The sequence below is a fragment of the Trachurus japonicus genome, chromosome 11 (assembly GCF_045865225.1).
Source record: "Trachurus japonicus isolate A0001 chromosome 11, Traja_1.0".
NCBI classification, from domain to species: domain Eukaryota; kingdom Metazoa; phylum Chordata; class Actinopteri; order Carangiformes; family Carangidae; genus Trachurus; species Trachurus japonicus.
Window position 1 is genome coordinate 2,198,056 of NC_140917.1, and position 22,698 is coordinate 2,220,753.

The following is a 22,698-nucleotide window of genomic DNA, read 5'->3' on the forward strand; positions in this document are numbered from 1 at the left end:
AACTCATCAAATACACAATCCAACAACTCCACAACGCTCTGGTGGACAAGTTGTGACCTGCACATTCACCACGCTATGAGATAATAACACAACGTTACCAGACAGAGTTGTTTTAGAGGGAAATACAGAGACTGTTGATGAAAAACTGTCCCTGAAGGCAACGTGCATCAGTGGTTTTACATGAATTTCGCTCTAAAATTACAACATTATTGTGTTTGTAGGAACCTGAAATCTCTCGACAACATGCACATACTGATGTGTTAACGTCTGACTTCTTCTGTGGTGTTCACTTCACTCACTGGCAGTGGGAGGAGAGGAAAAAAAAACACAGATGGGGGAGGAAGGGGGGGTGATGAAGTGAAAGTAGAAGAGGAGCAGGGTGAGCAGATTGATGAACATGCGGAGCAGAGCAGATGAAAGAGGAGGAAAAACTGAAGAGACAGATCGAGGTTGGAGAGGAGGGGGGGGGGGGAGTCATGAGACGGAGGGGGGGCTAATGAGCAGACGAGATGGAGGGAACTGACATTAGTAGAAAAACATGCAGCGACGTTTCATTATCAAACTCATGAGGAGAAAAAACAGCTGGATGTTTGTGTGAATGCATAAATTCCTACGATTTTCTCCCTCACCTGAATGCACCGTGATGATTACTGAGACTCTCTCTTCTGTTCTTCTGTTCTCTTCTCTTCTCTTCTCTTCTCTTCTCTTCTCTTCTCTTCTCTTCTTTTTCTTCTGTTCCCGTCCAGATCTCAGAGATCTACGTGAGCGGCGAGTCGGGCGACCTCACGGCCAAAGAGAAGCTGTTGCTATGGAGCCAGCAGGCGACGGAGGGATACCCCGGCCTCCGCTGCACCAACTTCACCTCGTCCTGGAGCGACGGACGCATGTTCAACGCTCTGCTGCACAGATACAGGTGAGTCACTACTACAGTATCATCCCACCTACTGCATCTTTAAACCTCTAGCTATTGGTTTTTATATTGATTTTAGATATTTGAGCAGGTTTTCTGTTTGTTTGCAGAGCAGGTTTAATTTCTAATGTCCATAACCTGCAACAATTCACCTGCACCTTTAAATCAGATCTTAAAACTTTCATTGAAACTTTTGTTTTCAATTTGAATTTTATTTTCTATTAAACTTTTTTGACAATTTTTACAGTTTTCTTTCTGTTTTTTTTTTGTGAAGTACGGAATCGTATTGCATTCACTTGAATAAAAATAAAAAAAAACTGTTTTTCTGAGTAATTTATTTTATTGTTTGTTTTTTTGAATATTTTTTCCCTGTTTTTCTGACAATTTTTTTTTTAACCAAAAATTACCACAAAAAACTGAAGAAAAAAAAACTAAATTACAAAAAAATAAATTACTCAGAAAAACCAGAGTTTTGTTGTTTTTTTTTCAAGTGAATGCAATATGCTTCCGTAGTGAAGCACTTTGTGACTTTGTTAAAGAAAGCATTGACTTCCTTACTCCACTTTATTGTCATTGTTATAAATACCACATTATAAATAAATAAATGAGATTACATCAGAGCAACACATGCACAGGCATAGTAGCATAGTGACAAAAGAAACTAAATGCAATCCCATAATTAGTGCAATTAGAGCCAAACAAACAAAAAATGATAATAAAATGAGCCAAAAAGCAGCAAACGGCTTCTAAACAACAGTTAAAATGTTGAGTTTAAAGCCCTGAAATAGTTCAGATCTAATTCAGCTCCACAAACTCTTGATTACACGGAGTTAAACACTGATGTAAAACTATTTCAGAACAAGTTTCTCCACCAATAAAACCTTATTTTGACATTTTGTGACTGTTCGCTGCTCTGAATTCAACCAACATGTGCATGAAGAGTCAGGAGTGGTGTGTGTGTGTGTGGAGGCTGCAGATGAACAGTGTGTCGTACAGAAATAAGATTTTTAAACAGAGTGACACCCACACAGAGCTGGCTAACGTGTGTGTGTGTGTGTGTGTGTGTGTGTGTCTGTGTGTTTGCAGGCCCGACCTGATCGACATGGAGACGTTGTCGCGGCAGAGCAACCGCGAGAACCTGGAGCAGGCCTTCGAGATCGCCGAGTCGTTGGGCGTGACGAGGCTGCTGGACGCTGAGGGTGAGACTGGCTGCTGCTGCTGCTGGGGCTTTTATTCTGAAAAACCTTTGAACAACCTTTAACCTGCACATCTGTGTTTGTTTATTCAGCGTTTTATCCACATTAACACATGAATAAAGTGTGATTGATGTCAGCAACCTCCCAAGTGTTACTGTAGCATCGGTTGCTACATCACAACAGCTGGATCTTTTGGTTTACATGTCACTTTTTTTTTCTTTTTTTTTTTACAGCTGTGCTTTTGCACTTTTATGGAAATGTTGCTTCAGTTTCCTTTTATCAGAAAGTTTCAGAACTGAGGCAGAATTTTTAACCCTCATGTTGTTGTGTTCACTTCATGTTAAACACTTTGTGTTCCTGGTCAAAAATGGCCGCTCTATTAAGACTCATCATAAAACTATAATAATACATATTATCATCATTTGTTTTTCATTGTAAAGTTTTCTCCTCGGCTTACAGCAGAGCAGAGTGACTGACAGACCCGTGTTTCAGACCAAACACTCTATAGAAGTGATTGCTGTCGGAAGATATAACTATTTAAGACTTATATTAACACAAAAATCCGCTTACTTCTGCTTTAAACAACTTAAGTTCTTGTGAACATTACAGTTTTTTCATTTCTATCTGTTATTTATGGCCTGTATGCCTCATTTATCTGAGCTAATGCATCTGACAAATGAGGATGTACTTGAGCTTAGTTTTTTACACTAACTGTAGTTCCCCCATTCATTTCTAATGTTGAATAAAAAGCACAAAGTTGTATGCAAATAAATATAATTCATTTTGTCTGTTGAAATCCTCTTTGTAGACAAAGTCATGGAATCTTAGGTCAGTCTGAGATCACATTAACTACATGATTTTTCAGAGATAAAACTTTTAAAACGGTCAAATTCGGCCGGAAATTGTATTCTCTTTATAAACCTTTTACATTTCAGGATGTTTTTCAGTTTCCTGTCTCTAATTTTCCACCTCTCTCTCTCTCTCTCTCTCTCTCTCTCCTCCAGATGTTGATGTACCTTCTCCAGATGAGAAGTCAGTCATCACCTACGTCTCCTCCATCTATGATGCCTTCCCTAAGATCCCAGAGGGAGGAGAGGGCATCGCCGCACACGTACGTCTTTTTATTGGTTTTCTTATACACATATGTGCCAACTGGGCACAAAAATACACAACTTAACAAAACATAACATGACAAGGGGAGGATTTGTTCATTAAGTGAAACAGCGGAGTCAAGCATAACCACATCATACATAAAAGGATGTTTCTTGAGCATATGGAGCAAAACATTTCTTAATCAAGGGTTTGGCTTTATCTTTGTGATCTATAATATGAAATCAGGTCTTACAGTCCACACGTAGCTGAACCATTTCAACCAGTTCTCTTCAAAAATATCAGTTTGGTTTTTGAGTTTGAATGTAATTCTCTCCATAACTATAATAGTATATTTTATAAATGATATCATCATCATCACGTTGATTTCAATCTTTGTTTCTGCAGCGTCGTGAGCAATGAGCTGGAACTCTGAAATAATGATGCAATTATTTTCATCATTTCCTGGAAATTACATTTTATAATATGAAGTGCTACACATCTCTTTCTCCTTCCTCCCTCCTCCTCCTCTTCTCCTCCTCTCCTCCTCTTCTCTCCATCATCAGGAGGTGGATCAGCGCTGGTCTGAGTATCAGTCCAGGTTCTCCTCTCTGCTCCAGTGGAGCCGCCAGCATACGGCCCTGATGGCCAACAAGAACTTCCCTCAAAACCCTGTGGAACTGAAGGTGAGAGAAGCAGAAACTGGTTCTTTAAATCAGGTCAGTGTTGGTTCAAGGAAACAGGAAAAAACAAAAAGAAACAGAGAGGAACAACTTCTTTTATTATAAATTTAAAGGGGAACTATGCAAAGTCCGGATGCTTTTCTGCTCTTTTGCTAACCCTCTTCCTGACCATGTGCATTTGTTTTCAACGAAGTTGGTGAGAAAGCAGAGTGGTGGAAGAAAGGGAAACAAAGGGAAAGATGGGAGGAAGGAAAGATGGGAGGAAGGAAGGAAGGACAAAGGGAAAGATGGGAGGAAAGAAGGAAGGGAAAAGGGAAGGAAAGATAGAAGGAGGGAGGGAACAGATTGGGTCAAAAAGGAAGGAAGGACGAAGAGAAGGAAGGAAGGAAGGAAGGAAGGAAGGGAGGAAGGGAGGGAAAAGGGATTGTGGAAAGAAGGAAGGGAAAAAGGAAGGAAAGAAAGATGGAGGGAGGGAACAGATTCGTTCAAGGAAGGAAGAAGGGAGGAAAGACGGAAGGGAAAAGGGAAGGATAACGTTATTTATTGTTTACAATGTTCAGTGTGTATATTTGTGTAGTCTTATCTGTCATAAAGAAGAGATTACAGGTTACAGGGCGTGTTTATGTTTGTGTCATGATGCCACATAAATGAGTAGCTGGGACATGGGTCAGATCGAGGCACTGATTTTGCTTGAGAGATTGGTTTTCGGGCCAAAAGGCAGAGAGTCTCCATTCTCTCTGTAACAAGTTACAAGTCATTTATTTAACCATCCCTCTGAAGTTGTTTAATTAAGGTAGAAATGTAGCTAAAAATCCTGCATAGTTCCTCTTTAAAGGGTGAGTCTCTGCACTCACTCAGAAGGGTTATTATCGTCACATCACTGCAACAGTTTCTCTAAACAATGTGAAGCAGATTCTTTCTTCGGCTTCTCTGGAGGAAAAGAAGCTGACGAGCAAATTTCTGTAAAGCCTCCGGAGAGAGAGAGAGAGGAGGAGGGGAGGAGGAGGGGAGTTTGGGAAAATGGACAAGATGAGCAGAAGTGTTGGGGATTAGAAGGAAGTAGTTCTCAGAGGAGAAGATGTGACATCATGACGGAGGAGGTGGAACTGGCCAATGATCAGAGGTTTTCCAATCCAATCCAATCCAATTTTATTTATATAGCACGATTTAAACAAACACAAGGTTTCCAAAGTGCTGCACAGCAAGATAAAAACACAATAAGTAACACAACAGAAGCACAATAAAACAATAGACACAATAAGATAAAACAGAATTAAAATCAATGAGATAAAAGAGATAAAAGATAAAACACAGTAAAATCAAATGAATAAAATCATTAAAATCAAATAAATGAAGTCAACTTCCTACTGGGTGTTTTACCTGCTGATCGACCTTAAACATAAAGCTTTCGTTAACACTGTCTCCCCTCTCCTCCTCTTCCTCTCCTTCTTCCTCTTCCTGCAGGCACTTTACAACGAGTACGTCCATTTCAAAGAGACGGAGATCCCCGCCAAGGAGATGGAGAAAAGTCACGTCGAACACCTCTACAAGCTGCTGGAGGTGAGGATGAAGAGAGGAGGAGGAGGAGGAGGAGAAAGAGGATGAAGGAGGATGAAGAGCTTAGTTTAGTTTAGTTTAGTTTATTAGTTTAATAAGGGACAATGTGCAATTACATTAATCATTTGCAGGAAAAAATGAAAAGATGGTTGCACCAGATTTAGCTCCCAGCTCATTTCCATCTGTAGTCCCTGGCTACACATAACATAAAAATGATAAAATACACAGAATTACACAGACCACAAGCTACTATACGAAGGTGAGGTATAAAAAGACACAATTAGACAATAGACAACACATTAGACAATACTGAAACATGTATGAGGTACTGTAGGCAAAGTGCAAAGTGCTCATCGCTGCAAGATGTTGATTGTTATATAGTATGTGTGGTGGGCAAAGTGCAAAGTGCTCAAGCTGCATGATTATTCATAGTAATGATAATAATAAATGAATATGGTAATTGTGAAAATAAAACATAAGAGTTGCAACAGTGGCAGACGTAATACCAACGATGGTAATTCTCAGTTACAAAAAATAAAAAAATGACCAGCTATGATGATGTGACAGATGTATCTGTGGATATCAGATGAATAACAGAGACAAAAAGTGCTAAGGACAAAGAGAAAACAGCCTGGTGTTCAGCCTCATGTGCAGGAACTGGTTCTGTGTCATGAGGTTGAGCTCAGGGCGAGAGATGACAGAGAGAAAGAGACAAAGACACAGAGCGAGAGTGTGTGTGTGTGCATGTGTGTGTGTCTGTGTGTGTGTGTGTGTGTGAGATCAATGCAGCTGATTGTCTCAGTGAACACACTCATGATGTGTTGATGATCATAGTTCCTCCTTTATTCTCCTCACTCAGCTGATCAGACCAGAGAGCGTAGCGCACTGAGGCATGATGGGATATTAAAAATATGTGACTCTGTGTGTGTATGTGTGTGTGTGTTTTATTTACTTTTTTGTTTATTTAGACGAGACAGTGCATATTAATGGACAGTGAGTACATGAGTACTCACTGTAAATACACCGTATTTAGCACTGCTGCTAAATTACATCCGTAGTCCCCAAAGCAATACAACAATTAACTTAAAAAGTCTATAAAGACAGAGGACCGATAGATAACAAAATAAGTAAATGTACATATTGCAGGAGAATATTCGTTGAATTATAAAAAAATATATATATAGACATGATTCGTTGTGTGTGTGCAGGTGTGGATAGAGTTTGGGCGTATCAAGCTTCCTCAGGGCCTCCATCCCAACGACCTGGAGGAGGACTGGGGGAAACTCATCCTGGAGATGCTGGAGAGAGAGAAGGCTCTACGGCCGGCTGTGGAGAGGTACACACACACAAACACACACTACACTACACACTTACACTACACACACAGAGGTTCATTCAACTGTACTACCCACAGGATGCATGTAATTGACCCTTTGTCAAGTCCCGCCCTCCACGGTTACTGTTGCTAGGTTGGACAAACAATGGTCACGAAAGGGTTAACTGAACTCCCATTGGAAACCATTGAAAATGAGGCAGATTTAAATTGCTTGTAAGGAAAATTTGAATTAACTAATAATATATCAGAAAAATGGCGTCCGTGATAGAAGACAGACGTGTCTAAAGAGCGGTTGAACGGGCTTTACATTACTTTTCCGAAAAATTGGGAAGAATCATTGTTTTGGTCACTCGCTAGCTAGCTAGCTAATTACGCTAGCTAATGTTAGCTACAAGCTACACTTCTCCCGTTTCTCCTCGTAAAACTTCACAAAGTTCAAAAGACATTAGCAACGGTAACGTTACGTTTTCTAGATGACTTTGAAGGTTAAAGTAATATACATATATATATGTTATATACAGTACATAAGTATGTTTATTGATGTCTTGAGTTTGGGGAATAGGATAAAAATGACTCCAATACGTTCCGGATATCGTGAGTCGCTATTGCAGGAACCCCAGGTACATTTTAACCATATTGAAAAATTAAAGGTGTACAGAAAAGAAAATTGAATTTAAGCCCATTCTGGGTCATAAAATTAATGTAGTAACTCATCAGACGATGTAGGCCAAACTTTGTGCAAAATTCTATTTTTAAATAAATCCGGGGTGAAAGTGTGTATTTTTTTTTTCGCATTGGATAATGTAGGCGCACGGATTATACGTCAGCCTGCTCACTGATATTGGATCCGTCATCCGTCATTCAAACGTCTCAGACACACACACTCACACGGAGCCCGGTCTCGCCCCAAGCTTTGAATATCCCGCCCGCTGGATAACGACCAATCAAATTCGTTTTCCTTACTGTCTACCTTCCTATCTCGTTTTATACGGTTTCATTCCAGGGTTGTCCAACCTTAGAATGTTGCACAACTCGTGACATGGGGAGAAGCGCTCTGATTGGTGGATCAGCAGACCAATCAGAAGACCAACACAAAGGGTCAATTAGATGAAAACCGCTGGTGCACCGACTTCTCGTTGCGTGAGATTTTCAGGGACATGTCCCTTTAACCCCAGTGTGTGTATCTGTGTGTATCTGTGTGTGTGTGTGTGTATGTGTGTGTGTGTGTGTGTGTGTGTGTGTGTGTGTGTTTTCAGGCTAGAGCTGCTGCTTCAAAGGGCCAACAAGATCCAGAACATGGCTCTGGACTGTGAGGAGAAACTCACCCTCGCCAAGAACACACTGCAGGCTGTGAGTACTGACACACACACACACACACAGTCACACACACACACACACACACACACAGTCACACACACACACACACTCCTCATGTTTACGTGGGGTAAATGTTTCATAAGTCGCTGCAGGACGTCTCAGCGTGTTAATGTGTTGGAGCTGGAACAGTAAGCGCTCGTCTGGGACAATAAATATTTACACACTCACTACACACACACACACACACACACACACACACACACACTGACTCCTCCCTCTGTTGCCATGGAAACAAACTCATCCCTAAAAAAAAAACCCTCCATCTTCTCAAGTATTAGTTTAGTATCCAATCCATGTTCTGATGTTTTGATGCTGCTGCTGTTTGATGCCACAACGCATTAAAACCCTCCTGTAAGGAAGGAAGGAAGGACGGACAAAGGGAAAGATGGGAGGAAAGAAGGAAGGGAAAAAGGAAGGAAAGATAGAAGGAGAGAGGGAACAGATTGGGTCAATTGGGTCAAAAAGGAAGGAAGGACGAAGGGAAGGAAGGAAGGAAGGAAGGGAGGGAAATGGGATTGTGGAAAGAAGAAAGGGAAAAGGGAAGGAAAGAAAGATGGAGGGAGGGAACAGATTTGGTCAAGGAAGGAAGAAGAAGGAAGGAAGGAAGGGAGGAAAGAAAGGAGGGAAAAAGGATTGTGGAAAGAAGGAAGGGAAAAAGGAAGGAAAGAAGGATGGAGAGAGGGAACAGATTCGGTCAAGGAAGGAAGAAGAAGGAAGAAGGAAAGAAGGGAGGAAGGAAGGGAGGGAAAAAGGAAGTAAAGAAAGATGGAGGGAGGGAACAGTTCAGTCAAGGAAGGAAGAAGGGAGGAAAGACGGAAGGGAAAAGGGAAGGAAAGAAAGATGGAGGGAGAGGGAACAGATCAGGTCAATTGGATCAAAAGAGGAAGGAAGAAGAAGTAAGTAAGGAAGGAAGGAAGGAAGGAAGGGAGGATGGAAGGAAGGAAGGAAGGAAGGGAAAATGGATTTTGGAAAAAAGGAAGGAAAGAAGGAAGGAAGGAGGAAGGAAACAGTTGGGTCAATTTGACCCAGATGGACGACAGGAGGGTTTAAACAAAAAAACAAAAAACAGCTGAGCACCTGAACAGACGGGTATCGAACAGGGTATGGAACAGGGAATGGAACAGGGTATCGACCAGGGAATCGAACAGGAAATGGAACAGGGAATGGAACAGGGAATTGAACTCTGGCCCTGTGCTGCAGGACATGTCGCGGGCGGAGAGCGGCGAGCCGGTGCAGTGTGAGAAGGACCTGGCCTGTTACCTGCAGGACTGTGAAGCTCTGATCAGACTCATCAACCAGGAGCTCAAGGTGCTGAGGGAGGAGCGCTACTACCAGGTGGAGCAGCTGGTGTTCAGGTGAGGCCCCCAGGTGCATCATGGGTAATAACTCATTCACTAACACACAGACAGGGCGCTGGTTCACTAGTTTAATTTCATCCTGGTTCTTCTCAGTAGTTTTCCACTGAGCAGCTGAGACCCAGTCTGGACCCACTTCACCTGCTGGAGACATACAGCCCATAATAATAACAATAATAATCATAATATTGATAATACAGTTGCTAACAAACAGTTGGAAACAAACACTGTCACTCTTTGCACACTGAACTAGAAAATAAAAACAACAGAGAGCAGCACATCAATATATTTGATCTTTTAGGTTTGAATGTTTGTTTGTATTTTATCATAAAAAACATATTGTAGCAGCTCATTGAGTCACTAAATTGTTGTATATTGTAACAAGAATGAATCAGCAACACAGCATATTGTTTCAGATACAGTACATGTACTGTGCATAGAGATTTACAGTTCTTACGAACATGCAACTTCCATTTTTGCGGTACTTACGCTATATGATACGATATACTTGCAATGACAACAAACAACACATCACCAGCCATACCATCACTGACAATTACATAACAGCATTACACATATCCCATAACATAATACATGCATAAATAATACATGCTAAAAGATCACCATAATAAAAGCACTATAAAAATTGCCTCAAGCAGCTTTGTTTAGGAATTTGATGGAGAAACTTACTGTAAATCAATATTTTCAATATGTTTTTCCATATTGTCAATATTTTGATTTGACATTCTGTAGATTTCAATGTGGCTGCAGCAGAAATGCACAATATTCATTAGATTCACATGACGTCACTGTGTTTCTGCGCCGCCATATTTGTGTCTGAATCAGGGCAATCTGGGCACAGGGGCAGAAGAACTATCCAGGATTTTTACCTTGTGTTTCATTTTTACCAGCTTCAGACTAATTGTGATGTTAGAAAAATGACTTGTAGCTTGTTAGAGGGAGAGTGGAGGCTCTCTGCCTCCCACACCGCTGCTGGAACCAAACCTGCGATCAGAGGGGACAGAGCGGACGGGCCAGCGCAGTGTCACAGCTGTGACCAGCTGTGTCTGTGCCACCGCGAGTCCGTGACACAAACGTGTCCCGTATCGTAATCTCTTATGACAGACAGGACGACATAAATGCGCACATCGTAACATTTATGTTAATTCATCAATCTACTGATTGATTATCAAAAAACAACTACACACGAGTCGACCGGGAGGAGGGTGAGGAGCAAACAGTGGAGAAGTGACCGGACTAAGGACTTTGATCAACATTACGTCTCAAATTAATTAATTAATTCATAAACTGTGTAATAAGTGGGATAATATAGAGTTTGTCTGTTGTTATAGAGATATAAACCCAGACAGGATGTATGAAACTCTGTCATTTTGTCAAGAAACTGTCATTCCATCCTGTGGTTTGCATGCTGTCATATGAGGAGACCTGTCAAATCGGACGCAAATATGGCGGCGGTCCCTTCGACGTGACGTCACTGCAACCCATGAATATATATTTTCATCATTCTTTTTGTTCTGTTTTTGTTTTTAACTATTCTGAATGAAGTGTGTTATCATTTGAAAAATGTGCAGTAAAAGTTTAGTGTTGTGCAGGAGCTGGACTAGTAGCTGAGGAAAGAGTTCATGAATCATGGCGACTGTGGTCATTGAATGCATCTTGTGTTAAAGCAATGAAAAGTGAATCACAGTTTGCTCCACATGGACTTCTGTTTTTCTCACTGTGTTAAGAGTTTTGAAAACCTGACTTCAGTTTCAACCAGTGCTAGTTAGCAATTGCATAAAACTGTATTAATAATAATGGTAATAAAACAGTAAGTCTGTGTGTGTGTGCAGAGTGTCGTGCCTGCAGGAGGAGCTGGTCTCTCTCCGGCTGCAGTGCTCCAGCGTCTACAGGAAAGGTCACTTTGCTCCAGCTCTGACCGGCACCGGGGCAGAGCTTCCCGCCGTGCAGCGAGCCACCGACGGCGGCGTCGGCCTGACGCTGGGCCAGACGCTGCTGGGAGCCGTGGGAGCCGTGGGAGTCATGGGAGCAGCGTTACTACGGCGACCCATGGCCCGGTCGCAGCTGGTGGCCATGTCTTCATCAGAGGACGAAGGAAGCCTGAGGTTCATCTACGAGCTGCTGGGATGGGTGGAGGAGACGCAGGTCGGTCCCCGCATGGCGCTTTCATTACATCATCTTTCATTTACATATATTATAATAACATAATATAATATATACTGTTTTATTATTATCATATGTATTCATATTTTATTTATTCAGTGCAGAAAAAAACATCTTCTAATGTTTTACTTCTAAAAAACACAATGAGAAAAGATCATGATGATAAATATTTTATGTCTCAGGGTGAAATGTGATTAATTAATGAATAAAGTCTTTTAATATGAACGAGTCAGAGGTAAAACAGCTTTAATATCAACACAGAAAAATAAAATTCACATTCAAAAGGCGTCAGATATATATATACTGTATATACACATCATATACTGTAGATGGATAGATACTGTAGATAGATAGATAGATAGATAGATAGATAGATAGATAGATAGATAGATAGATAGATAGATAGATAGATAGGGAAATGACAGTGCAGCATCAGCATTAAACACAGTGGCGATAACAACATATAGGAAAAGAATATAAAGAACAAACTATACATAATAAAATAGCAAATATACACCTTATATGATTCAGTAAAAACACTGAGTGGTCCTGGTTTTCTTCTAAAAAACACAATGAGGAAAGATCATGATGATAAATATTTTATATCTCAGGGTGAAATGTGATTAATTAATGAATAAAGTCTTTTAATATGAACGAGTCAGAGTTAAAACAGCTTCAATATCAACACGGCAAAATAAAAATTCACATTCAAAAGGCGTCAGAGCTGAAACTCAAGGCCGAGTGAGTCATTTGGAGAAATAAGGAATGAGGCTTGTGTTTGTATTTGTATGAACTGTGTGTGTTGTGTGTGTGTGTTGTGTGTGTGTGTGTCTGTGTTGTGTGTGTGTGTGTGTGTGTGTGTGTGTGTGTGTGTGTGTGTGTGTGTGTGTGTTGTGTGTGTGTGTGTGTGTGTGTGTGTGTGTGTGTGTGTGTGTGTGTGTGTGTTGTGTGTGTGTTGTGTGTGTGTGTGTGTGTGTGTGTGTGTGTTGTGTAGGAGCTGCTGGAGCGAGCCGAGTGGGGCGCAGACCTCCCGTCTGTAGAAAACAACCTCCAAGAGCACAACAACATCCACACGGCAGTGGAGGAGCTGATGAGCAGCCTGCAGGAGGCACGCAGCTACGAGGTGCTCACACACACTGACACACACTCACACACACACACACACACACTCACACACACACACACACACACACACACTCTGAGTTGGTACCAAAGCTGCTGTCTTTTCTTTTTCCCTTCAGGCGAAAGTTTCCCCGAACTTCCGGGGCAGTTACTCCGACACCCTGGCCAAGCTGGAGCACCAGTACTGCAAACTACTGGTCAGTGTGTGTGTGTGTGTGTGTGTGTGTGTGTGTGTGTGTGTGTCAGTGTGTGTGTGTGTGTGTGTGGTTCACATCTTTGTCTCCCAGTTCAACCCGCCCCCCTCCACCTCCCTGAGTTAATCCTTTTACAGCATGACAGGATTCTCATGCTAATAACACACAAATCTGCATCTGCTCCTCATTTGCTCGTCTCTCTTTCATTTCTTTGTCTCCTCTCTCTCTCTCCTCTGTGTATTAGAGCTAAATGTGAAATAAACACTTCGACTGTGTGTGTATATACAGTATATATACAGTACATATATATACTGTATAGATAGATAGATAGATAGATAGATAGACAGATAACAACATATAGGATAAGAATATAAAGAACAAATACATAGCAAAATAGCACTATCAATCAATCAATCAATCAATTTGTTTATTTCGGGCATGTCAATTTAAATCATCATCATCACACTTCATCATCAAATAATACAATACATGGCCGAAAGGGAAAAGCGGGAGAAGCAAAAGCTTATCTAGTCCCGCCCCCATTACCCACAGAATAAGAATATTTGTCATACATACATATCTTTTTGCTTTTTTTCTTCTTTTCTTATTATTATATATATATATATATATACATACATACATACATATATATATATATATATACATACATACACACACACTACATTTTGATGTAACATTCTTTTACTTATGACATTTTGACATAACATGTTACGGTAGTAGATAGTATACAGATCATATCATAATTTTTTTTTTTTTTTTTTTTTTTTTTTTTACATTTTGATATAACATACTTTTACTTATGACATTTGACATGACATGTTGGCAGCAGGCAGTATACAGAGCTGAAGTTTAGCTCTAGATAGTACATACAGATTACGTGTGTGTTTGCAAATATACACCTTATATGATTCAGTAAAAACGCTGAGTGGTTCAGGTTTTCTCTCTGCAGGTTTCCATTTGTTCTCGTGACAAAATGAATAAAAGAAACCACAGATTTTTGTGGTTTTAACATCATGAATATAAAAGAACCATTGTTGCAACAAGAAAACTTCAATTAAATGTGTTTAAATATGAGATATTAGTCAAGTCAGTGTTAAATATAACTGTAAAATCAGTCAAAGGAAGACAAATCTAATTGACAGTTTAAATAAATAAGTTGTTTTTAAAACTAGGTAAACTTCACTTGTATACAAATAAATAGAAAGCATTAATTAAATTCCTATTATTCACATTCTCCTTTTTCTCCGTTTTCTCTCTGCAGCTTTTTTTGCATCACAGTCACATGTTTCCATTCATTCTTGTGACAAAATGAAGAAATAAAACCACATTTTTTTGTGGTTTTAACATCATGAATATAAAAGAACCATTGTTGCAATAAGAAAACTTCAATAAATGTGTTTAAGTGTGAGATATTAGTCAAGTCAGTGATAAATATAACTGTAAAATCAGTCAAAGAAAGAAAAACGTAATTTTCTTTGATAGTTTAAATACATTAGTTGCTTTAAAACTAAAGAAACTTGTAAAAACATGAAATAGATTCCTATAATTCACATTCTTCTTTTCTCAGGCACTTTCTGACCTTTAACTGAACCAGAAACGATGATGGTGATGATGTTGTGTGTTTGTGTGGTTGCCATAGGAACATTCGTCATGGCGCCTGCGGAGCTTGGAGAGCCTGCACACGTTCGTGTCGCTCTGCACCGAGGAGCTGATCTGGCTCAACGAGAGGGAGGAGGAGGAGATCGCCTTCGACTGGAGCGACGGCAACAGCAACATGAACGCCAAGAGGGAGATCTACAGCGTGAGCAAACACACAAACACACAAAACGACAACAGGAAACGTTCATGTTGTTGTGTCTAAAAGAAAAAAATACAGGAAACACCACATATGTTCAAAAAAAACCTTAAAGGGGACATATTATGCTCATTTCTGCTTCTTGACATCAAGATTCAAGATTCAAGAAATGTATTTCGCCATTTTGTACACAGCAGCGGGGTACAATAGGAATTCTTGTGCAGAAGTCCCCCCAGGTCAGATAAAAGATTGTTAAAAAGGTTTTAAAAACTTGTTAAAAACAATAGTGAGTCAATTCAACAAATCGCAACAACAACAAAATAGCCTATAAATAAATAACATTTAAAGATAAAAGACACAACATGGTACCTTGATGTCTAAAAGTAATGTTAGTAACATGCTTTGGTCAGAAAAACCAAAAGATTAAGCACAGATGGGTTCTCTACACATCAGTTTCACAGCCCTGCTCTAAACGGTCGGTTTACAGTCTTCGCTCTGTTAGCCGAGGTAACTATGGTAACCATGGGAGCGAGGGCTTGAATATTCACATCACCCGGCTTGTGATGTAATAAGCCGGGTAAAATTAAAACAGCTTGTTAAGAGACACATTTTCTGACTATGGCAGTTTACAAAATGTTGACGTAGTTGTCAAAACTTACATTTAAGGGGTGAGGAGGCAAATACACATACTAAAGCAATGAAAAAGTGAGTTTTGCATAATATGTCCCCTTTAAAATCCTGACCTGAGATGTTTCTCCTCGTCCGTGCTGCGTTCACAGGAAATGCGGTCGGAGCTGGACGAGAAGCGAGACGTGATGCGCTCCCTTCAGGAAACGGCCAGTCGACTGTGTCAGGAGAATCATCCGGCCAAACAGACGGTGGAGGTGAGTCCATGAATCCACTCAGTGTGTCAGCTCGGTGACCTTTAAACACGCTGCAGGGAGCGGGAGGAGCGGGAGGAGTTCGACCTGTTTGAACAAGAAATTCCCCCTGACAGTGAACGCAACATTGTTGTTTTTGCTGCACAGATGAATTAATTCACTTCTTATTATATACATAAACATCCTCTGACCTTCTGTAGATGAAGAGGAGAAACTACATCATCATATAAAACACACATTCGTTTTTATTCACCCACTCATCATTTAAGGCCGAATCACAGAAAAGTTAATTGTTTCCATAATTTTATTATAAAAAAAGATCATTTCTACATTCATTACACACAGGGTTGAATATTTGAGGTCTTTATATTTGGATGATTTAAGTTTACAGGTCTTGTAAATCCAAAATCCAGTATTTATAATACTTATTAATACTAGATTATTCTATGAATACTTCAACTGTTAGAATATTTTATATGAACACTGTGTTAGTCCCTCGTTCAGCACCAGAACATGACCATTAACACCTGGAAACATAAAACCAAAAGAAATATTTCTCTCTAGAATGAATAAATCCAGAATATATGTGAAAGTTTCACTTTCTGAATTAAATTAGGAAACTTTCCATGACATTCAAATTTTTAAAGATGCACCTCTGCCGGATTATCAAATGCTGTTTCAACAAACTTTATTAACATGACGTTTTTCAATGTGCTACCAAAGCACAAATACAGTGATTCAAAGGAAAACAAAATGTTAAAAAAAAACCAGTAAAATAATAAATATGCACGTAATCAAATTATAACTAATAAACAAATGAATAGGATAAATAAGAAGAGAAAATAAGCACCATCTTTCTCTGTTTTTATTGCTTCTATTCTGTAAAACAAGTGTTAAGTCTGATCTATTGATTGATTGATTGATTGATTGATTGATTGATTGATTGATTATTGTGTCACCAGGCGTACAGTGCAGCTCTGCAGACCCAGTGGCAGTGGGTGGACCAGCTGTGTGTGTGTGTGGAGCAACATCTCAAAGACAACACGGCCTACTTCCAGGTGAGACATGAAGATGATGACGATGATGATATATTAAACTGTTGCGTTCACTGACCTCACGTCCACCTGTTGTCTTTTGTTTTAATGTTTCTCCAGTTCATGAGCGACGCGCGGGACTGTGAGTCGTACCTGCGGCAGCTGCAGGAAACCATCAAGAGACAGTACACCTGCGACAAGAACAGCAGACTGAGCAAACTGGAGGACCTGCTGCAGGACTCCATGGTAACGGAGGATGAGGATGAGGATGATGATGATGCTTTTTATTGTGTTCGATCCTCAGGTTGAAATGTGAAGAATCAGAATCAGAAACTTTATTGATCCTCAGGGGGAAATGAGGTCGAGTTACAGCTGCTAAGAAAACAGAGAATGTTAATGTAGTATATGTACATTTACATATGCAAAATGAATAAATACATCAAATATAGTTTATAAATTACTCTTATCTTATAATATATAGGGTTAGGGTTAGTAAAATAGAATTGATAGAAGTATAATATGTAAATGTATGTATGAGGTTCAGGAGCAAACTCAACAGGTTGGCTCATGTGACTCATCTGAAGTGTAACATGGAACTTTATTTAATTATTAATTAAATTAGCATTAGCATAGCTGCTCATCCTGGGACTCACACATCTAATAATGGAAAACAACTTCAGATTAAAAGTCAAAGATGATAAACGTGAAAGAGTATAAATAAATAGCAACACGACAGTAAAATGATGAAGAAATAATGAGAATATTTGACTTTATCTGGATTAAATCACAAAATCGACGCAAAATCTCAGTTTTAGTGGAATTAATCCAACAATTTTTCTTCATTCACAAGTAAAAATAGTTTGTCTGTCCGAGGTTCAGAGTGTGTGTGTTTGTATGTGTGTGTGTGTGTGTGTGTGTGTCTGTGTGTGTCCGTGTGTGTGTGTCTGTGTGCCACATGACCCAGCGCCAAGTCATCTGTTTGCTGAATCATCCCCCTGTGGCACATTTGTGTGGCTGCCACTTCCACACCTACCTCAGTCTCACACATACACACACACACACTGTAGACACACACACACACACACATACTGTAGACACACACACACACACACACACACACTGTAGACACACACACACACACACACACACACACACTGTAGACACACACACACACACCTTTAATGAGAGGATATGCTCTGTGGAGCGTTGCCCACACTAACGCTGCCATCTGTTGGAAGTCAGGGGTGTGTGTGTGTGTGTGTGTCTTACTGTGTGTGCATGTGTGTGGTTATCAAAGGTCAAAGGTCACGGTGGCCATAACTCAAAGAATTCATTCACTAATTGTGACAAAAAAACACTTTTATGAGAGATTTTTTATTCCTCTGCTGGTGACTGTGAGTCAGAGCGGCGGCCATGTTGTTTTCTGTCTCAGTCTCAGTCTCCGTTTCCTTGACAACACGCCTTCTTCAGATTTAGCACAAACGTTCATTAGGACTCAAAGATGAACTCATTAGGTTTTGGATGTTGGAGGTCAAAGGTCAAGGTCACTGTAGCCTCACACACACTTAGCAGCAGCAGCAGCAGCAGTAGGGACTATAGTCTGAGCGGCGGAGGGATACGTTGTTAACTCTCCATCAGATTCCTCACATGTTGATGGACGACTGTGTTTGTCAGTCGACCTGTTTGTGTCCAGCTGACTGTGATGATGTCGCCTCGCTGTGAAATTCAGATCTGAGCTGAAAGATATGAACTTGTTATTAACACGACGTGTCGACGAACCAGAGGTCGTAAAGGTCAGAAATGACTGAGGTTTCAAAATAAAACAGGAAGTCGGCGGAGGGGCGTTTATATTAGGGTTCAAGGTTCAAGAATCTTTATTATCCCCCCTAGGGGCAGTTTGTTTCACAGCAAGTAGTGAAAAAACATAAAAACAAACATGTATAACAAGACGACAAACACATCGGATCGCAGATAGATAGATAGATAGATAGGTAGATAGATAAAGTAGATAGATAGATAGATAGATAGATAGATAGATAGACAGATAGACAGATAGACAGATAGATAGATAGGTAGATAGGTAGATAGATAAAGTAGATAGATAGATAGATAGATAGATAGATAGATAGATAGATAGATAGATACATACAATAGATAGATAGATAGATATATACGATAGATAGATAGAACGATTGATAGATACGATAGATAGATAGATAGATAGATAGATAGATAGATAGATATATATATCATAAATAAAAGACTAAAACTAGTTAATTATCATTTAAAAACTTGGCAATAAATAAGTTTCTGATTCTGATTCTGGGTCATGTGACTTTCTACCTGTCAGCTCCTGTGGTCTCGGTTCAGTTCAGTCTTTGATGTGTGTGTCTCTGTGTGTGTGTGTGTGTGTGTGTGTCCCCGTCCCCCAGGAGGAGAAGGAGCAGCTGATCGAGTACCGCAGCAGCGTGGCCAGTCTGGTGGGCCGGGCCAAGGCGCTGGTGCAGCTCCGCCCCCGCAGCGCAGAGAGCTCGCTGGGCGCCGCCACGCCCATCAGGGCCATCTGTGACTACCGGCAGATCGAGGTAACAGCACCTACAGCACCTTACACCTCTATCTCTCTCTCTCCCTCTATCCTTCTCTCTCCCTCTCTCTGTCTGTGTCACTGTGCATGTTGTTGTCATTGTTGTTGTTGTTGTAGCCCCGCCCCTCGGCTCAGGTACCAGGACGAGGTCGTGACACATGATGTTTATATCTTCCTCCTCCTTCTTCGGTCTCCTCTTCTTCAATGGGATAGTTCAACATTTTTTGCAAATTGGTCCATCACCATAATCCCTATAGTCATAGCAGTAGGTTCGTTACCTTTAATTGTCGGTGCAAGATATTTTTAGAACGGCGGAGCAGAGCCGTGAGCTGCTCAGAGCTACGCTACGGAGGCTCATTATGGGATTTCTTGGTTTCCCTCATCAAACTCATCAAATACACAATCCAACAACTCCACAACGCTCTGGTGGACAAGTTGTGACCTGCACATTCACCACGCTATGAGATAATAACACAACGTTACCACACAGAGTTGTTTTAGAGGGAAATACAGAGACTGATGATGAAAAACTGTCCCTGAAGGCAACGTGCATCAGTGGTTTTGCATGAATTTACCTCTAAAACAACTCCGTCTTGTATCAAATACACAATCTTGTTGGATTGTGTATTTGATGATGCACGTTGCTGATGCACGTTGCCTTTGATGAGTTTGATGAGGGAAACCAAGAAATCCCATAATGAGCCTCCGTAGCGTAGCTCTGAGCAGCTCACGGCTCTGCTCCGCCGTTCTAAAAACAGCTTGCACCGACAATTAAAGGTAACGAACCTACTGCTATGACTATACACTGCAAAAACTCAAAATCTTACCAAGAATATTTGTCTTATTTCTAGTCAAAACAAATCTCATTACCTAAAATAAGACTCATCACATAAAAAGGAGCTTGTTTTTAGACACCTTTTCCTTCTTTCAAGAATATTTTCATTTGACTCCCTGATGAAGGCTTCGACCATGCCATAATTCAATAAAGGCATTTTAGAGTTAAGAGACTGCCTTGGAATTTTTCTTTTGTCTTCCTTTCAAGAAAATTTTCACTTGAAATAAGTAGAAATATCTGATAGTGGGGCAAGTTTTTCTTCCTTATTACAAGCACAAAAATCTTGCTTTCACTGGCAGATTTTTCTACGTATTTCAAGTGAAAATACGTTTGAAACAAGTGAAAATTATCTAAAAACATGTTAATTTTTAGGTGATGAGTCTTATTTTAAGTGAAAAGAGTTTAGTTTTGACTAGAAATGTGACATTTTGACAAGAAATAAGACAAATATTCTTGGAAAGATTTTGAGTTTTTGCAGTGTAGGGATTATGGTAATGGCCCAATTTGCCAAAATGTTGAACTATCCCTTTAATCTCCCACAATAGATGGTTATTTATTTATTTATTTTTTTAGTGATTGGATCTTTGCACAAAAATAAAAACGGAGCGTCCCCTTTTTGAGGAGATGAAGGTGAAGAAGCCGTGTGTCGGTGACGCTTTTATTTTGACAGGTAGAAACAGGTGAAGTCTCTCAGAGCCGATCAATTATACATCTGTGCAGCCGAGGTTGGAAACTCAGCAGCAGCAGCAGCTTTGGCACGGACACAGCTGCCCTCTACACATACACACACACACACACACACACACACACACACACACACACACACTGATGCTGCTATAAATAGGCTGCTGCTGTGTTAGATTCCCGGGGGAGGGTGTGTTCAGCGGAGCGAGGTGTCGTGTCCAGGTGAAGGAGGACGAAGCTGGTTTGAGTCTCTAAAATAAAACCGTGTGTCACATGACCAACAGTAATCTTTCTCTCTCTCCTTCACTCTCCTGTGTGTCCTTCTCTCTCTCTCTTTCTATATCTCCCTCTCTCTCCTTCTCTCTCTGCTCTCCATACCTTTTTTTTTCCTCCCCCCTCCTCCTCTCACTCCCTCCCTTCCTCCCTCTCGTCTGTCGGCTGGGCTGGCAAGACAAACATTCAGGTATAACTGCCTATATATTCTCCCTCTCTCACCTCAGATTCTCACACTGCACACACACACACACACACACTCAGACACACACACACACACACACACACACTGTGATGCTGTGGTTGCTCCTCTCCTGTCGACTGCTCTCAGCTCCATTTTCAACCAGTGGTGTAGTCTAATTGTTTGTTTTGCTTTTTAGGTGGTAAACTGTTCATACTTGTATCACTGGTGGGTCTCAAACTTTTTTATATCAAGGACCCAAAATTGACACAAATTAGACCACGGACCCCCATTGGACAACATTTTGAACACTAGAAATACACAAAGAATCAATGCACGTTTAAATTAGGCGTACATACTGTATTTGAAAGATTATAGAGAAATTTCTGGAAAAAAAGTGGTACAATTTCTCCCAAAAAGTTGAAACATTTCTAGAAAAAAGTGGTAAGATTTCAACAACAAAAAAAAGTAAAAAGTTTTTTTTTTAAATTGAGATAAAAATAGTAAAATTTCTCAAAAGAATTCTAAAAAATGTGGTAAAATTTCTCAAAAACGTATAGAAAAATGTGGCAAAATTTCTCTCTCTCAAAAAAAGGGGCAAACAATAATTAAAAAAAAGTAAAAAAGAAACATTTTCGAATTCATATTCTAGTTCCTCCCACCAAGTGTGTATGATGGATAAAATGATCAATTCCCACATTTTTCCAGTTTCCAGATAATTAATTTATTATTTTTTTACAAATTTATCATCAAATCTGTGATGATTTGCAAAATGATTTGTCCGTTTGGGAATCACATGTAAACATCTGCAGACACTGGACTTAAATAAGTTAATTGGTGTCACATTAATGACACTGCTCCTGTTGTCATTAATGTGACACCAATTAACTTATTTAATTTATTAATGTTCACTAATGTGCATCTAAACGTTGATGCAGCTAAAACCATAACTTCTGCATTAAAAAAAACATTGATTACTGATGCATAATTGCATTGTTAAAGCACTTTGGGCTGCACTTGTGCATGAAAGGTGCTCTGCAAATAAAATGTATTATTATTATTATTAATATTAACTTCTTTAACTGGGTTTCTGGACTGGGACCAGTAGACCTGGACTGGGAGCAACCACTGAGCTGAACTGAACTGAGGCTCAGTCAGCGACACGTTAACAAGTCGCAGCTTTGAGCTTTAATCTACATTTCATGTTTCTTACCGTGTGTGTGTGTGTGTGCAGCTTTGCATAATTGATGTAGCTGACTGTGTGTGTGTGTGTGTGTGTGCAGGGCGGGGGTGAGAGAGGGGTGAGGGTGGGGGGAGGGGGGAGGGGGGGCCAGGCAGTGCAGCTGTAGGCTTTAACATGCAGCCCTCAATCTCCACTCTGTCCCCGAGTCCCAGTTTCACTTCCTG

The 22,698-nt window shown here is 40.2% G+C and overlaps 1 protein-coding gene across 19 annotated transcripts in view; it reads left to right on the forward strand.

The window, feature by feature from the left end:
* The window catches only part of LOC146977887 (microtubule-actin cross-linking factor 1-like), a 356,186-nt gene that overhangs the window by 162,614 nt on the left and 170,874 nt on the right, over positions 1-22,698 (forward strand). For all 19 annotated transcript variants that reach the window (XM_085790655.1, XM_085790669.1, XM_085790650.1 and 16 more), the window contains 16 exons: positions 747-913; positions 1,997-2,109; positions 3,111-3,217; positions 3,762-3,881; positions 5,343-5,438; positions 6,644-6,771; positions 8,028-8,121; positions 9,349-9,503; positions 11,357-11,669; positions 12,682-12,810; positions 12,929-13,006; positions 14,664-14,825; positions 15,599-15,703; positions 16,663-16,758; positions 16,855-16,980; positions 19,167-19,319. In XM_085790655.1, the coding sequence (XP_085646781.1) occupies positions 747-913; positions 1,997-2,109; positions 3,111-3,217; positions 3,762-3,881; positions 5,343-5,438; positions 6,644-6,771; positions 8,028-8,121; positions 9,349-9,503; positions 11,357-11,669; positions 12,682-12,810; positions 12,929-13,006; positions 14,664-14,825; positions 15,599-15,703; positions 16,663-16,758; positions 16,855-16,980; positions 19,167-19,319 (2,142 nt within the window). The remainder of the gene's footprint in view (positions 1-746; positions 914-1,996; positions 2,110-3,110; positions 3,218-3,761; positions 3,882-5,342; positions 5,439-6,643; positions 6,772-8,027; positions 8,122-9,348; positions 9,504-11,356; positions 11,670-12,681; positions 12,811-12,928; positions 13,007-14,663; positions 14,826-15,598; positions 15,704-16,662; positions 16,759-16,854; positions 16,981-19,166; positions 19,320-22,698) is intronic.